Here is an 18,560-nt window from a genome sequence, read left to right on the forward strand (position 1 = left end):
TTATAATTTGTAGACCATGTTATATTACTTTATTGGATTCGGATCATTTACATATACAATTTACAGAAATATAAGCTATCACACCATCAGGCTATGCTTTGATCTGAAACCGCACCATATGTTGGAGCAGAGACTTCGTCGTTACCATCGTTACTAATGAGTCTACCACTTCTATTATTTTTTTCATAGAGTTTTTCATAATAAGAAAAGAGTGCAAAGCAGAAATAAACCTATTGATGCAAAGCAATCGTTAGTGAAAACTGTATACATGAAAAATAAACCACCTAAATCATTAAATACCTGCATAATATCAGCGAAAACTATTAATAACGTAAAAAGAACTCTGAGAGTTATATAAATGGCAACACAAGTTTCATAATTTGATATTCTTTGACAATAATCTGAAGGACTATAAAAAAAAATTGATATAGTAAAAAAAGTGGTCACTAGGATGTCAATAATTACCGCGACCAAATAGTAATTGACAAAAATTGTAAAATATAAAATGTTATCCTGAATTAAAGCAAAACAGACATTAGCGAAGAATTTGATAACCTTAGGATACACTTGGGATTATGAAAATTTACCAGAATTATACCGACGAATCCGAAAACACTAGCAATAAGCCTGAAAATATAGAAAAATGCGAGTCTTGTGTCATAACTAAAAGTGACACAGGAAAGATTGAGAAACTATATTGTTTCGTAGAGACAGAGGTAAGTACAATTAAGAATTACAAAATGCTCCCATCGTTTTTGCAAATATGAACTTACAACTGCAAAAGCGGCAATAAAAAGGACACCCGATCTAAATACACATGGAGCGTTATGTATGTTTATTCAAAAATCATAAAAATTTTGTACAATTTCTTCTTACTTAAGATTGATACAACAACAAAAGTTGTTCATAGTCAACAATTTAATTGTTAGATTGATACAAAACGATTGCTAAAGTTCTTGAAATGACGCAATGTGGCCATCGTCAGACATGTTTTGTGCGACAATTTAAAGGATCGGATGACTTGATTTTAAATGTGCACAGTTACACAACATAAAAAATGTGCACAAATCATTACTAAAATAGATAAATTACATATAAAAAAAGGATATATTATATAAAAATTTGTTAGGAATTTCTTAATTTAGTAATAAATCTACCAACTCATGAGTCAATGAGTCATGACTTAAAATCTACACACTCTCATTTGCAAATAACTTAGTCACGTGCTGGCGCGAGTTCGGACAGATTTTATTTGTCACCGTTATTTGTAACCTGCACGTGACCTAACCTGATGTTCCATCTGTATATTATGAAATTGTATGCACGATGCAGTCGATGCACGGCTGCAAAAATTTTGGTGATCGACATATTAAACTAGAGATAACCGAACTGGTTTCAACCAATTATCAGTTATATTAAGCCAGCTCTAGCTGATTATCAATTAAATCAAACCGGTTTATAACTGAATAAAAATTCGAGTCAAAACGATGAATCGCTTCTAAAACAACCGGTTCCAAATTCTACTCTGAGATTATCTTCTAAACTCTAAAGAATAGTTGAAGCTAAAATAATTTCTCTATTAAAATTCGTGAGTGAACACTTGGCGAGCTTAAATGTATACGTATCAAAGCTGAACAACAAGGCAAACAATTTAGTTATTATAGTACCTACGATCACGTGTGAGACGTGTTTAAACTTTTAGACTACCCAATATTATTCTGAAATCATTTTTTTTTCGTTAAATGTTATACAATTACATAATTACCTTTACTGAGAATATAATACTAGGAAACGGTGAGTCCGGAGCGATAAAAAATTTTTTTCACAGAATTTGGTGACGTGATTTTAAATGAAAAAAAAAAGAATTAAAGACAAATTGGTTTATTATGTAAATTCGAAGCTAAATTTTAATGATAATTACGTATAGTGATTTTCATGTGATGTATGTTACATTTACAGAATTTGTGAAACCATTTTTTAGTATAAAGTTGTCACTCTCGCTAAAAAAAGCTTTAAATAAAAAAACTTGTTAAATTTAAAACAATTTAAGCAATAACATCATGACTAATGAATTCTCAAATTCTGAAAACTTATTTCCTGCTTATAATCAACATGAAGTTGTCGAAAAACTTGAAACTGGTTTCAAAAAATTAAATGATAAATTTATAAATTTATTAGAAGAAAATCAAAGAATTAAACAACACAATAAGAATCTTCAAGAAGAAAATCAAGACATTTTACGTATTAATTTGGAATTAAATGAAAAAAATCAAGAAATTTCACGTAATAATTTAGAATCAAATAAAAAATATCAGGAAATCTCACGTAATAACTCAAATTTAATTCGTATTATTAAATAATGATTTAAAAGTAAAACTACAAGCGAGAGATAAACAAATTGAAAAACTTCAAAATGATTTAAATTTAGAAAAACAAAAAAAAAGAAATTCAACGACTTGAAGTAATTTCTCAAAATTTGGAAAAAAATTTAAAAATATTGGAAGTTGACGAAATTGATATTAATACTATTAATGTATTTAAAGAAAACAATAAACAAACAAATTGTAATATTAATAAAAATCCAACAACCGCTTTAAATTATAGTAAAGGTATGTGGTAATGAACTTTTATAAAAAAAATTATTAATAATGATTAAACAAAACTAAATCGATTTCATACACTTTAAAGGATTAGATGATATTAGAATTGTGGTCGGACTAGATTTTGGGGTAACATATTCTGGATTCGCTTATTGTCATGTTATTGATGAAAATATGCATACAAATGATAATTGGCCTTGGGGAGTTACTGGTCAGTTCAGAACAAATACAGTTCTTCGATATGATGATGAATTTAATAATGTGTTGTACTGGGGTGCTCGAGCTTTAAAAAACAGAAAACAAAATAGCGAACCCGTTAAATTGTTCAATTTATACCTGGGTGACTTACCAGATAATTTAAAACCAAAACTCCCAATCGATTACAAAAAGGCTATTACTGACTATCTTAGAGAATTCGGAATGGTATGAATTATACTGTAATTCCAATATTATTTTAATTTTAATTTTAAAATTTCTACCTTATTTAATAATAATTTTTAGTTCATTAAAGAAAAGATTTGCCATTTGGATGGATTTGACTACTTTGAAGATGTATTGTTAGTACTTACAATTCCTGCAGAATATTCAGGAATGGATAAGGTTATTATGAGACAATGTGTGTATAATGCGGACCTCATTAAAGATAGAGATTCAGAAAAACTGCAATTTACTACAGAATGTAAGTGGATTTTAGAAATAAGGCCTTTATTAATTTAATGTGATTAATTTTTCTTTATTTACAGCTAAAGCTACCGCATTAAATTGTGTGAAAAATTATTTTAAATGTGAAATAGGAGGCAAGTTTTGATTATTAATTATTTTAATTAAAAGAATATTCAAATAATACTCATTCATAATTTTTAGAGACATTTATGTTTGTTGACTGTGGTAAATATACTACAAATTTGACTACTCGTAAGTTAGTTAGAAATGATCCATTGCATATAGATAAAGTTACAGTACAGATTAGAGACTTCTATGGTAGTAGATTGATTAATGAAGAATTTATTAAATTTTTACGTGAAAGACTTGGAACTTGTACCATAGATCTATTGAAAGAAAATAATTATGAACGATTACAATACATGGTCAAAAATTTCTATCGACGTATAACAAAGATCTTTTACAGGCGATGATAAGAAGTTTAATTATGAACTAGACATTTTATATGAAGATCAAAATTTGCTACGGCATGTCAGTGAAGAAATTAAGGAAATCATGGAAGAAATAATTGAAATTAAATATAATGACATAAAAAAAATGTTTGATCCTATTGTTGATAGAATTATTCGTTTAATACATATACAACTTTTAAATAATAAAGAAAATTGCTCAACCATATTTTTAACTGGGGATTTTTGTGTAAGAAAATATTTACAAAATAGAATAAAAGAAGAATTTAGTCATCAAGTGAATAATATTTCAGTTCCTGCTCTCCCAGAAGTAGCAGTTGTACGTGGAGCTGTAATTTATGGATTATCAACTATTTTGTATGGTACTGAATTCGATGGCTTAAAACTTGTTATTTCCTCAAGACTCCTTAAATTTACTTATGAAATTCAATATAACTGGAAAAGTAGTGATGATTTTACTCATGATGGAAAAAATTGTAAATTTAAGACTTTAGTCAAACGAGACACTGAAATTACACCTGATCAAACTTTTTCCTTCAATTTTAAACCTGGGTCCAAGCAGATAAGTGAAAGTTTTGCAATTTACTATACACAAAAGTACAATATAGGGTACTGTGATGAACCAGGAGTAAAACGACTTGGGATATTAAATATTGACCTTTCAGGTAAATTTACAATTATTTTTTTCAATAATATATTTAGTGAAAATTGTATAATTTATAATCAACTTTTTTGTAATCATTATTAGACGTACGTACAACTTGATAGTAGAAGTATTAATTTCGGACTAACCTTTGGTCAATATGAAATTATGCTTCTGCAAGGAATGAACTTAATAGACAAGAACATATGGCTACTTTTTGTTATCCAGATGATGATTTTTAATTTTACTGTATAAATAATTCAATTATTTCATATTTGGCCATAAGTTTTCGATTAGAATAGTACTTTTAATTGGTTTATCAAACATTTTAGTTATACTTATGAAAGAAATCTGAAATTCATGAAATGCACAGTTCCTTTTAAACTATTATATCAAAATTGATAAGCGGTAGTAAAAGAATTAGTGTTTGCACCTTTAAATTTAATTTGTAGTATACAAGAACCTTGTACTTAACCTCCGTTCGGATCTAAATCTGGTAAGTTATTAATTGATTTACAGAACAAAGACGATACGATGTTACGATGTTTGGCATCTATTTATATATTTGAAAGGTTAATAAAGATCAACAATCTACTTTACAGTATAAAGAAAAAAATCAATAATTTATAAGTAAATATAATATTTACTAAATAATCATATTACAGTATTTACTAATAATAAGCGATTTCTCAAAATAAAAAAATAAATTTTATATGTGAAACTTGCTTAGAAAATTTATAAATATTACTATTTCGGTTTCAGGTTCATTCCATAATCTTTGATTGCAATTATGGTTATCGAAATTTTACTTCCTAAGACGATAATTATAAACGCTTCGATCTTGGTTATTTGCTTAGAATGAACATCATGTAACATATTCATCGACCAGTAAGAATAGTTGCATGATGCAAGTTGATGCTGATTGTGTATAATCCAGTTAACCAAATTGAAATTAAAATCAGATATTACTTCATAAAGTAAGTTCACAAAAAAAAGGAATGCTAGTAATTTCTTAATTTCGGTTTTAAATAAGTAGAATTTTATTTGTTGTCTGTTGCGTTACCTAGGTTTATTTAAACTTTTAATAATATTTTTATCGCTTGTAAAAATTTTCATATATTACTATTCACATAAGGGATATCACCTTTAAGATACAAAGACAAATTTTCTTATTAAAGTATTTCAAAAAAAATGAAATAAAAAATATTTCTTTACAAGACGAGTAATAAATATAATCATTGTTATTGATGAAACTCAAGTTTACAAATAATTTTATGGGTTCAGCGGCTAAAATTGAAATAAGTTAGAAGCTGCTAGTAGCCGCTTTTGATATTGTATTACAAGAGATTATCTTTGTGAATTTCGTTTTATATCATTGTAATGGTTCAAAAAAATGTTGAGATTGATCTGAAAATTACGTCCATTTACACATTAATATTTTCCACAAATCTATTTTAAAAAATTAAAATTATTACAGGGTATGTAACATTTAACATTTAAATGCATTGCGTAATTATGATATTATATATTATGATAAGATTTTAGCATATTGTTACTCAAAGTAATGACAAAACAATATATTTTTTTATTATGCATTTTTGATGTCAATATAACTGTTGAAGATTTGAGTTGTTGCTAGGATTGATAGCAATGAGTAATTCTGAATTCACAAAGGCGAAGAACAAGATGCATAAGTTGCAGGGCAAACAACTTGAAATTTCATATGATAAAAGAATTACTCGGCAGATCCCACAAGATGATATTTAATAACATGAAGATTACAGTATTTCTTTTACAGTTTAAAATTTCGCTATTACGTATAAATATTTAAATATGTCAACTTTTAGTCCGCTTTTCGATTATCAATGGAAGAAGATTATTGTCAAAAAAATAAATTTATCCCAAGAGAACTTAAAACCTGTCCAGAATATGGTAAACCCAGAATCTCTTTCGGATGGTGTAAGGATTGTGAAACCAATTCCATGAAGGAAAACTTTCTTTATTGGACATCTGAGAATAAAGAGATTGATGAATTAATCCGTTATACTCAACTTAATGCCCCTCAAACTTGTGATTATTTGGAGTGGATCCCGTTCGAAAAATTTGAAATGGTAAAATACATTGGTACTTTGGACGGAAGGACCAAAGATGGAATTGGGATGATGTTGCGCAAGAGTGGGCTCGAGCGGGTCCATGACTGTTGCTTTGAAACGTCTTGATAGTTCAGAAAATTTCGAGTTCTTTCATTAATCAGGTAATTAACGTTAAATACGGTGGTATACCAGTTGCTATTTTATTTTTTATGAAAGAACATATTTTTTTTAAATATCGAAGATTTTTATATATGGTAGATCACATGATAAGCAAAACAAAATCCTATTGGTTGAAAGTAAACGATTGATATCATGTGCATCGTTTCCCGTCCGCGGTCCGCTTTTAAAATTGATTTACTGATAAATAAACTTTGCTCAACAACACCTCTTAAATATCAAATTATACAATATTCATAATTCATTCTGCATTCTGCATTTATTTTTAATTTCAAATTAAAGCATATCGCAAGTGTTTACAATTGGATTTATTGGCTGACACATTTGAAATTACGACATCTAATTATATGATTGTTATGAAATACTACAAAAACGGCAACTTGTATCAATACCTTGATCGTTCCAATGGAATCCTTTCTTGGATTAATATAATCGATACATTATGGGAAAACGCTAGAGGGCTTAAAAAGATTCATGCTGAAGGAAAAGTCTTCATGGATTTACTTGACGAAAATTTTTGATAGGTACTCGTATTGCTGATGTGGGTCTTCACGGTCCATGTTATTACCATGAAAATAAAAGCATATGTGGGGTTTTACCATATACAGTACTACGCCGGAAGTTTTACGTGGTTAAGATTATAGTACTGCTTCTGATATATATTCATTTGGTATTACCATGAATACATTTTCAACTGGAAAAGACCTTGGTATAATAGAGCTCATGATATTAATTTAGCAAAAAGCATTTGTAATGATGAAAAGCTTGAAATTCCAGAGGATACACCAAAATTTTATGCAGAATTAATGCAACAATGTTGGGACGATGATCCGGAAAAACGTCCAAACGCTTCTTACTTGAATAAAAAATTAGGAGAATGGATCACTTTAATTTGTGAAGTTGAAGAAAGTATATCTTGCCGACGGACGCGTTTTTAAATCTCATATTAACGATATTCTATTAGGACGCAATAAAAAAAGGAAACCCAAATGATCATTTAATTTCTAATATAATAATTATACATGTCAAGATACATATAAATTCGTTTTTTAAAAAATGAGACATTGCTCGAATCAAAATGAACTAACTTGATATATAAATAAATACACAATACAATTTTTTTTAATATATAAAGGTTTTGACGCTATTTCAATCTCAAATTTTGGTTTAAAATTTTTTATTATAGAAATCAAAATCTGTGCGTCGCATCAAATTAAGTATGAGAACCAATTTCTTAACTTTATATCGACTATTAAAAACTTTTTGAATTTAAATTTTAAAATAGAAAACTAAAGAAGGTTCTCATCCAAAATCTTATTTTAACCCTATATTCTAAATCTTAGATTCATCTTTTAATCCGTTTCAATAATTCTATCCAATCATTTCTTATTATCTGTATATACTAAAGTTTGTTAATTAGTGAGAAATGTAAATAGGATAGTATTTATTTTGTGAATTTAAATTGAAATCCCAAATGATTTTCGCCCTAAATTTGTTAAAGAGCCTCTTAATATTTTCAAAAAAAAAAAAATTAAAATAAATTGTCAAGATCTTAGACTAGAATCGAACTAGTCAAAGCATAGACATGCTCTCCACCAGGATAAGATTTTAAAAAAATTCTGTTTGCTTAATCTTTTAAACACAGGAGAAAGAAAAGAAACAGTAAAAGAAGAGAAACACCTTAAAATATGGAAGAACTCTAGAGATATGACCTCAAACACCAATCGGCAAACTCAGAGAGATGCTATGGCTGACCAGCCGGAAGACAAGGGCATATGCTATGGGTTTATCACGTTTCCAATAAACCAAGGTCGTCTACAGTCACATTATGTATATCATATTATACAATTGTCTAGAAAGTTCAACCATCTTCATTATACTGGTGACCAGATGTAAAACCTAGACATCACCAGAAATAACGGGCGTTTTTACTAATAAAACTGCAAAACAAACTCCTTTTGTACGAGAGAGATACCTCGTTACGCGTGACGACCAGATGTAAAACCTAGACATCGTCAGGAAATGGGCGTTTTTACTAATAAAACTGCAAAACAAACTCTTTTTATACGAGAGAGTACCTCGTTACGCGTGACGACCAGATGTAAAACCTAGACATCGTCAGGAAATGGGCGTTTTTACTAATAAAACTGCAAAACAAACTCTTTTTGTACGAGAGAGATACCTCGTTATAAAAAAAGAGACCTTGTAAAAAAAAAGAAAAAACGAGAGAGACCTCGTTGTAAAAAAAAAGAGATCTCGTTATAAAAGAAAATGTTGTTATAAAAGTAAAAGAAAATATTTAAAATATAAAAACGTCGTGTAAAAAAAAGAGAAAAGAAAATTTCGTTATAAAAGTAAAAGAAAATATTTAAAATATAAAAACGTCGTTATAAAAGTAAAGAAAAAATATAAAAAACGTCGTGTAAAAAAAAGAGAAAAGAAAATTTCGTTATAAAAGTAAAAGAAAAATATTTAAAATATAAAAACGTCTTTATAAAAAAAATATAAAAAACGTCGTTATAAAAGTTAAAATATAAAAATGTTGTTATAAAAGTAAAGAAAAATATAAAAAACGTCGTTATAAAAAATATAAAAAACGTTGTTAAAAAAAAATATGCAAAAAGTGGTTTATTTATAAAAAAAAATAATCAGTGGGTTATATCGATCCGGATTTGATCTAAACTGATCATATTTTTGTTGATCCGATCGGATTACGGATCATGAATCACTACCAATAGACACAACGAGAAAAGATGCGAAATATGCGGAAGAAATAACCACACAACAACGCAATGTTTTTTCAAAGGGAGAAAAACTTATACGAGAACTACTGGAAATTTCAACGCAGGAGGAAGAGGTTATAAATCAGGATATAGAAGATTTAACAACAGATACGAGAACAGAGAAAGGTTTAGATATAAGAAAGATAACGACAACAACGGCAACAGATACAAATACGAAGGACGAAAATATAGAAAAGGAAGAGCTGGAAGATATGATAGATATGATGGAAAAGCTGGATATCAAAAAAGAGAGTATAGAAAACAACAAAGTTAGATAACGATGGACACACAAAATGAAAGGAACATTTTATATTTGGACAGATTGATTGGATTGATTTGATTAAAGGAGTTATTTGGCTGATCCGCAGGACTGGAGAAATTTTTGCCGAAACCGTGTACCACCTTATCTCCTTCAATTTGTATGTTGCGTATGTTGCGTAACAATTGTTACGTAACTATTATAAAAAGCTATTCAAAATATAAGTAACTCAGAGACGTATCGTCGTATCGCGCAATTTATCAGATATCAATATCAGCAGTTCATCATGCACCATGAGTCCATGACTAATAATAGTTACCTAGCACTTTTAATTATTTTAATTAATATACGGAAAAATGATTAACAAAGTAACGCGCGGGTTACGCTTATGCTTAAAATTGCAATAACTCACTACACGATCTCAATAAATTGTCATTGCGTAACATTTAGGCGGTAGTATGTTCTTGTGTATGTATTTGTTACGGTATTGTGCTTTATTGCTTTTTAGATATGAAACTTTAACCGGTATGCTTTCGATCTTACACTAAACTTCTTTTTTATCATTAAAAAGTTAGAAATTTTTTTATAAAATTAGTATTAATTTCGTCTATAATATAACTAATAATACCCACCCAAAGGCTATTCATGTTCCTATAGTATTTCGGTACGATTGGCATCGTACCCATTGTACCTGTACATAATTAATAATACCTTACTTATTATATTATATCGTACCATACTACTTTACTATATTCATGTGATTTACGCGTTCTTCATAATAAAATGTCACAAATTATTATTATGGTTTTGAAATGAGGCCGCTGCGGTAAATTTGATACATTCGCTTTTTTGATTAACATTAATTTTTTTAATGTATTGTTTTTATTTTTTTTTACTTAGTAGAGGATTAGTAGCAAAGGGACTAGAGGTAGACATTAAAGAGAAACTGGCAGGTTAGCTTTATGTGCCTGATCTATCATAGAATAATAAGTTATACTCTTTAATTCCTATTTTATAGTTTCTCCTATGTTATGAGTTATGGCTTCTTTTTATATTTCCGGGTACAACTTTGGATTTAATGAAGATAATAAATTTTATATTTTTACAATTTACAATTTTTTAGCGTGTATAGTATTTCTCCAAAATGTTTGATATTAAATGACGTGCTATTTAATTTGGTGGAACTTTTTGATAAGCCACGTCTCCTTCATTTTTTTCCACGCTTCAAAATATCCTTTTGTCATACGATTTTTTTTTAATGTTTCACGTCTCAAGATAATGGAAAACGGTTCAAGCTATAACCAAGGTAACTGAAAATGGTGTTAATTATTATTATGATAATTTGATTAAGGTATATTCATTTTTTAAACAAACATATACGTTACGCTAATTTCTTTTCTTTTTTTTTCAAAGTTCATTCAATATATTATAAAATAAAAATAGAAAATTCTACCTAATTTACAATGAATCATAAAGTAATTGTTAAAAAAACATTTACACAAAGAGAAGTCTTTAAGTATATTATTTATTTTGACGTGATGCTTTTAAACTGTATTAGCGAAAAAGTTATTAATTATAATGCAGAGATTGAAACACAGGCATATTGGGATTGGTGTGAACGACATCGATAGGATCTCAAGCCTTGAGTCAAGAAATCCCCAATCTTCTAATGATACCAGTCAAAATTATAATATATACAGAGTTTTGATGGCGAACGATTAGTGTTTTGTTTTAGGAAATGTAAATCATAAACTAAGTATTTTTAGAATAACTTTTTGCAAGTAAAATTTCTTGAAAATCAAAATCTAAGGATTACGAATAAATTAATTTTTTTATTTGAATCTATTTCATCTCAAAAATTATTTAATGTTTTATTAGCAATTCTTCTTTTTTTACGTATTCAGTTAGTATACTGTATATACAATGCAATCATCACCGTTTTTCGTTTGAAACGTGCTGTAATAAATTTATTATAATGTATAATTGTATTTATATATACATATTGAAATGATATTGAACGTATGAACGTATCTTTTTATAAAAAATTATACTATTTAAAATGCAAAATGAAATATAATTTTTAGAACTTTACATATGTTAAAAAATTTTTTATAACATTTCTTTTAAATTTTTCTCTTTTTTAATTGTAACTTTTTTAAATTTTCCTTATGTAGTGGAAGGAAAAGTGGTTCATGCATAGAACCTGAAAGACAATTTTTTATGTATCCTTCAATCGTTCCAGCCAGGATAGGAATGAAATAAATGTTTGTAGGTGGTTTACACATAATTCCTCCAATGAAATTATTTAACTCGTCAATTCCAAGGACCATGGACCAGTAGAGGGTTAGAAGTTGTTTCTTGCTCCCTTTGTTTAACATATACAACTCGGAGAGCAGTGTCTAAGTTAAAGTTGACTAAAATCAAAAGATAACATTTTAATAAAAAAAATCATTCGTTTATTTATTTTTTTTTAAAACAAAACAAATCACTTAAATATTTGATACTATTTATAATATAAAAGGACTTAATCTATAAAATCTCTATTTTTATTAACCATAGTCTTTTTACCTAAGATTTGTTGTCATTTAATATTTTGAATTTTTACGAATTCGTACGATTCTGTACATAACCTACTACAAAAATATGTATATATTGTAATATCTTGTAATAAATTAAAATCCAAATAATCTTTGATAACACTGGATTTTACTCAATAAATCATAATTCTTTTAATTGTTCATCTCTAATAACTTTAAATTCAACTTTCAACATATCTTTTTCAAATTCATATAATTGTTTTATCGCCTCGTCTCTTAATGCAAAGCTGATATCATCAACCGTCACTTCCATTACATTCCATAGCTGAAAATGATTTGACTGTTATGTAATGAATCTTTCCAAAGGCCAATAATAAAGGTTAAAATGATGTTGATGTCGTATCTAAAAAGAATGGAAAAAAGTTATATTAGAGTAAGATATAAATTACGTAAAGAATTAGTAATATATCTAATATTACTTACATCCAGTATAAAGCATTGATTAAACATAAACTATTCGAGCAAAAGACATAATCAGCAAATGAAAGACGTTGAAAGTTGTTGGTTGCTTTATCATTGCATCATGTAATGTAATATATCATCAATACCGTATAATTTTATCGTTGAAGTTGCAGAATTTTTATCTGCTATGGCTAATTTAATAATTATACTATGGCAGGTCTGCAAATATTCCCTAATGTTGCTTCACTAAACCATCATCTAACGAAAAAAAATTTAATTAGATAAAAAAATTATTTAAGACGGAAAAAAAACGTATACTTTGATCACTTTGTTCTTCTACCTTATTAAATCAGAACCTAAATCTTCCTATCCATGATTATGCATAAGAATTTGCATTGATGTCAATGCATATGCAAGAATTAAAATTATTCATTATATCAATAAGAGATTTTAAGCCATTTCGGTTTAAAAACTTGTTAGAGAATTCTATTTCATAAAAAAAAAAAAAAAATTGATATATTATACGTCTTATCAAAACAATCATATCTGAGCTTGCTTACTTTGATGTTCAATTTTAGAACTTTATCATTGTAGAAGAACCTAATTTTTCACAACTTTCAACCGACTTTGATCAATGGAATTTTGACCGTTCATTCTTTTTTATTTTCTAGCAGAGATTCTAAAATGAAAGGGAGACTCAATTATTTATTTATTTGATCCATTTATATACAAAGAAAATTAATTCCCTCATCGGTAATAAAGGATAACAGTTTCTTGTATATTGAATTGTTCAATACACAGTTTTGATAATTTTTATATAGATTTAGCAACATAACACATTTTACAGTTTTTTGGAATATGTTTTTTTATGAAAAACGATGCGTTGAGAAAAAAATTTTAGAATAGTTTTTTTTTTAAGTCACATGTTTGTACCATAGATTAGATACATAGCATAAAAATAAATCACGTTTTATCTATCTATTTAATTTGCTAATAATTTAGTTTATGGTAAAAAGATTAAAAGGAAAATTTTGATTCAAAGCGAAATGAATATTACATTAATAATTAATTCAAAATATAAATCACTCATATAAGATTAAATTTTGCGTTCACCCTTCGCTCCACTTGAAAAGATAATTAAGGCTCTTCTATTATCTTTTCTAAATTTACGATCAAACAATGTAAGTTTTAATGAGTAAAAAAAAAATCAATTTAATATCAATATGCATACAAAATAATCGTAATATTAATTTTTTTGAAATCGTCTAACATCATGTTAATTTAATGTTTGAGTAATATTAGCTATTTTAATAGGAATATGATCGTTCCGTCAGGCAAATATTCGGTTCACTAAAATCTTTATCAACTAAAAATAGATAAAGAATATAATTTAAACTATTATACAAAATTTGTGTCGAAGTGAATAATTAATAAATGGTAAATAGTTCAAAAGAATCTGAAAAATATATTGTAATAAATATGTGAAATCTGTGTAGTTGCTACAGATTTGCAACTACTTTTCACTGTAATTGAAGCATTATTTAATTGTTTATTTCTAAACACTGATAGTTTAATTCCAATTCCCATTTATAATAATGATAATGGAAGTTCTGTCGAGTTTGGTAAATTAAAATACCCTTTTGCAATTCTCAGGGAATTTCTCGGTGATAAGAAAGATGTTAAAAATACTAGCGATATAAAACTTTGGAGAGTTAATGTCAAGAAAGAAAGATATAAAAAGTGTTTCTACTGAAGAATACGTTGTACAAAAGCTCTAGTTTTAAAAAATTGAACCACTCTTCGTCGAACATTCAACTCTTCTTGAGACCATGACTGCGTATATCGTTATGATTTCCATCAAAGGAAATTCGGACACCATTAAGCAAATCGGCCAAACTTTCCAAGGTAAAGATTCGAATCTTGTGTTTACGAACTGGGAGGGACCTGCTTTAACGCGAAAAAAAAGAGATCAGACCAAATTTGATGCAAATATCTGGTTCGAAAAAGTAAAAACCAGTAGTGGGGATTATGGTGAAAAAAACTCTAACAAGTCTCTTACTTATTATTGGTGCAAGTTCCGATGTTACTTCTATCTACGAGTGGATACAACAATTTAGGACGGTAAAAACTGAGTATGTCTTTTAGTTTGTTATCTTTTCAATTATGAGTTTCTTAGCTCCTCTGGCTAAAATTGAATTGACCTTTTAGCTCGTTAAAACCTTTGGTAAAGACTTTGAACTTCATCAACGTCTAATCTACTATTACCGGAAAATGTTTTGCACCAGTGTCATCTGCATTCTATATGAGAGAAAATATAATCTTAGTGGTAAATGATTCAGTTTATTCATAATTAGTATTATATAATATTCTTGGAATAATTTTCAAATTAATTATTTACCATATATTATTCCTTTTGAAGTTGAAATTTCTTCATTCTACCAGTGATTGTAAATCTCCGCATTTACCTATTATAAGAAAGAAGAAATTATTAATAGTGTGCTAAATTTTATTTAATGGTAAAGAAGACATAGCCAATTCCTCCTTTAGAATTAGCAGACTTTATCAATAACAAAGTAGGATGTTATTTGCTTGAGTTGGTTATCAAGTGAACAAGAGAAATAAAAAAAAAGAAAAGAAAAAAAGGGGAATAAAAAAAGGGGAATAAAAAAATAAAAATAAAAATAAAATAAAAAGAAAAAGCAGGTAATTTCATAGGAATTACCCACTTTGCTCACCCTTACCCAACCCAAACAAATAAATCCAGTACCCTCCTAAGTAAAATTTGTGAACTCCCCGACTCGATGAGTTATCCGTTCTAATTTTAGCTTAGGAAGTTACCCACTTTGCAAAATAAAAAATACACACCTCTTTTAAAATCTACTGAGCCATTTCACACTCATCTAGAAAACCGGTAATGAAGAGCTTTCGTCTGTTGTCTAGTGCTGTAACTGGTAAATATTCGCGTTTCGCGTTTTTAATACTTGATACGCACTCTTTTCAAGAACTCCATAAGCGGTACTGCGGCATTGATATTACGGTCTAGTTTTTGACAAGGTAGAAAATAATTTCCCGCTACTCGGAGAAAATTATTTTAAAATTTTGAATGGGCGTATCTCTAAGAAAATAAGTATATAAAATAATAAATATTTACTATTAGCTTTGATCAAAATTTTAACTGTCTTGACCCGCGTCAAGACTTGCGGTCTTCGCTAAGAAGTGCAAGGAGAAAATTTGAGACTTTCGTCTTACCTTAGCTTGAATGAGGTGACGACAATAAGCTTTTCAAGCATTGCGTGGCAGAGAGCTGCTTAGGTTGCGCTCCTATTTCTCCTATTGTACAGGTAGCTTGGGCTGTGTGTGAGTGTGTATGGTGTTCTGAAAATGGTTTTGGAAGTATTTTTTTTTTTTAGAGAGAAAACTGGTGGTATATATATATGTTGAGGGTATATAAAATCGCGACGTGAGTAAAAAAATGACTAATATTGATCGAGTGGCTTTGTGATCAATAGATTGGCGTAATTATATGTCCGACATGATTTATATTTTTAAATAATTTTATATTAAGATATTGATATTGTGGGAATACAGTATGATGTCAAAATCATTGTACTACATGATCATGCGGTACTATTAGTCATTTTTCATATCGCGAAAGGAAATATAAAGTAAATATTTAACTTGCATTATTTTTAAATAACTATGATAATAAAGAAGGCTATTATTTATCATTTCTGAGGATATAAGATTACTTCTTTCTCGCGTTGCGGTTACCACACCACGGAAAAGAATTATACCGATCGCTAGATCTGATAAATAACCCTCATAAAAGTTTTTATTAAATGTAAATCAAACAGCAATTGATTTGTTTATTTATTTGTGTATCATTTTTATGAATAAATTTATTTTACCAAAAAGTTTCGTAAACTGAGAATTCGTTATATTGTATATTTTATTCATTAAAGAAATTTTTTAAACATTAAATTTCTTTACGCTATTACTAGATATATTTTAATCAAAAATTATATACTATCCATGATCTCAAAGTCACCAAGTTCAACTCCATCTCGTAATCGACGAACCAATTCAGAACGAGCCTTATCTTTCAGTTGCGTTTGAGTTCGGCGCTCAAGAACTTGACCTTCACTTCCATATTTCTTTTTTATATTTGTCCAAGATTTACCATATTGACGTATACCTTCTTCAAGTGCATGCAACTCCCGTTCATTCCATTTAACCTTAACACGTTTTGATATTCTTTTAAACTCATTTCCGCGACCAGGATTAGGATTATTCGTTACTCTCTTTTTACCACGTTTCCTTTAAATAAATAGAATTTGAGAGTCATATAAAGATATATTTATTAACAAAATAATGATAGAATATGACAAATAATGGCCAACCTAGAACCATCTTCAGGTTGTTCAGTAGATGATTCTTCTGAAGATGTTTGCCTAAGTGATAATAAATATTATTTGATGCTAAATGTTAATAAAAGGTATTAATATTAAATGTACTATAAGACAGATAGCTTACATATAATCTACCGTTTGTTGTTCTGGTAATTGACTTATTGAAGAACTTGATGAACGACTCTCTTTTGTTTCTTGTCTAAAAATATATTATGTATTACCAATAAATTAATATCTATGAATAAAAATTTATCGCACGTCAAAATTTGCCGTTCATACCTTGTTGTTTTTCGACTTAAAAAAAAAGCAAAAAAAGCAGTATTTAATAAGTAAAAAAAAAATAATAAATAAGAGAAACTCGACGAAGTTATTAAAAAGATTTTTTCTTACCTTAAATCATCGGTAAGTGATTTATCGTTATTCGGTTCTTCAGTTTTTCCCACGCTATTTACAGATAAATCATTTTGATCTTTACTACTTAGTTCGGTCACTTTCGGATCCATGACCGATTCTAATTTAGGTATTTCTGAATAATATCGTAATATTTAATTTTTGCCAAAAAAAAAATAAAAAAAATAAAAAATAAAAGAAAATTCAAAAAAAAATAATAAAAGTAAAAAACAGGGAACGTAATGTACCTTGCATAAGATTGAAGGATGAATAAATGTATATGCAAGTGCCACGTACAACGTAATTGCGTAAATGACCTTTTCTAATTGAGGAAAAATAAAATTGTTATTTATTACCAGAATAGTATTGTGTCTGTTATCCTTGTTTGCGAAAAGGAACTTTGGCGCATATTAAATTACTAAATGGTCCATCTTAAATGTGATTTTAAAGCAACATTTACGTAATGTTTAATTCGAAAGTATTAGGGAGGAAATCCATTAGGAAGAATAATATGTTAAATTAGCTATTTAGGTTTTTTGTATATATATAAAGTTTCGTAGTTTACGTGATTTATATATTCAAACTACAATTATTCTTTAAAAACACGTGATTAAATTTTAATTGTCATATTAACCTTTTAAATACCTATTTAACATCAGTAATTCCTGCCAGTTGAATACATCACTACTTATTTCGACCGGAAGATTTTAAAATCTTAGTCTACCCTTTCGTTCATAGATTACAGAATTTTATTAACAATCTCTATTTAAAATTCATCATAAAATAACTTCTGAAATTCTTCAGATTAATTGTGTAAAAAATTGACGGAAGAGTTTAAGATTAGATTCTGGTCTCAATCCTATGACAAATCATGGTGAATCTATAAATATCACTCGTTTGAGTATATTCCTTTCCTCTTAAAATTTCGGGAGCTATAAACCTACTTTAATATACGTAAAACGAAAAAAAACATATTCATTTTTTTGTATTTATTAAAAGTACATAACATTAAACATATCAAATATGTAATTTATTTAATTTGATAGGTTTAATTTATTAGGTATATTATCGCTA

General features: G+C 28.1%; 5 protein-coding genes across 5 annotated transcripts; 3 read left to right on the top strand and 2 right to left on the bottom strand.

The window, feature by feature from the left end:
• OCT59_020862 (uncharacterized protein) lies at window positions 1-981 on the bottom strand. The gene is made up of 5 exons (XM_025308440.2): window positions 877-981; window positions 774-807; window positions 588-692; window positions 301-513; window positions 1-230 (listed from the first exon to the last, which is right to left on the bottom strand). The coding sequence occupies exons 1-5, from the start codon at window positions 906-908 to the stop codon at window positions 87-89; spliced, it is 528 nt and encodes a 175-aa protein (XP_025180168.1). The 5' UTR covers window positions 909-981; the 3' UTR covers window positions 1-86.
• Window positions 982-2,060: 1,079 nt separating this feature from the next.
• On the top strand, window positions 2,061-4,731 carry OCT59_020863 (uncharacterized protein; the record flags this gene model as incomplete). Its single annotated transcript, XM_066149448.1, has 3 exons — window positions 2,061-2,325; window positions 3,465-3,638; window positions 4,709-4,731. The coding sequence occupies 3 exons, from the start codon at window positions 2,061-2,063 to the stop codon at window positions 4,729-4,731; spliced, it is 462 nt and encodes a 153-aa protein (XP_065990352.1).
• Window positions 4,732-6,241: 1,510 nt separating this feature from the next.
• OCT59_020864 (uncharacterized protein) lies at window positions 6,242-6,595 on the top strand (the record flags this gene model as incomplete). The annotated part of the gene is made up of 1 exon (XM_066149450.1): window positions 6,242-6,595. The coding sequence occupies one exon, from the start codon at window positions 6,242-6,244 to the stop codon at window positions 6,593-6,595; it is 354 nt and encodes a 117-aa protein (XP_065990353.1).
• Window positions 6,596-9,260: 2,665 nt separating this feature from the next.
• Window positions 9,261-9,707, top strand: OCT59_020865 (uncharacterized protein; the record flags this gene model as incomplete). The annotated part of the gene is made up of 2 exons (XM_066149451.1): window positions 9,261-9,272; window positions 9,453-9,707. 2 exons carry the CDS (start codon window positions 9,261-9,263, stop codon window positions 9,705-9,707), a joined length of 267 nt encoding a protein of 88 aa, XP_065990354.1.
• Window positions 9,708-16,609: 6,902 nt separating this feature from the next.
• OCT59_020866 (uncharacterized protein) lies at window positions 16,610-17,650 on the bottom strand. The gene is made up of 5 exons (XM_025316631.2): window positions 17,487-17,650; window positions 17,376-17,390; window positions 17,221-17,295; window positions 17,088-17,138; window positions 16,610-17,004 (listed from the first exon to the last, which is right to left on the bottom strand). Exons 1-5 carry the CDS (start codon window positions 17,597-17,599, stop codon window positions 16,707-16,709), a joined length of 552 nt encoding a protein of 183 aa, XP_025180171.1. The 5' UTR covers window positions 17,600-17,650; the 3' UTR covers window positions 16,610-16,706.
• Between the last annotated feature and the right edge of the window lie 910 nt (window positions 17,651-18,560).

Source organism: Rhizophagus irregularis, chromosome 3, assembly GCF_026210795.1.
Source record: "Rhizophagus irregularis chromosome 3, complete sequence".
NCBI classification, from domain to species: Eukaryota; Fungi; Glomeromycota; class Glomeromycetes; order Glomerales; family Glomeraceae; genus Rhizophagus; species Rhizophagus irregularis.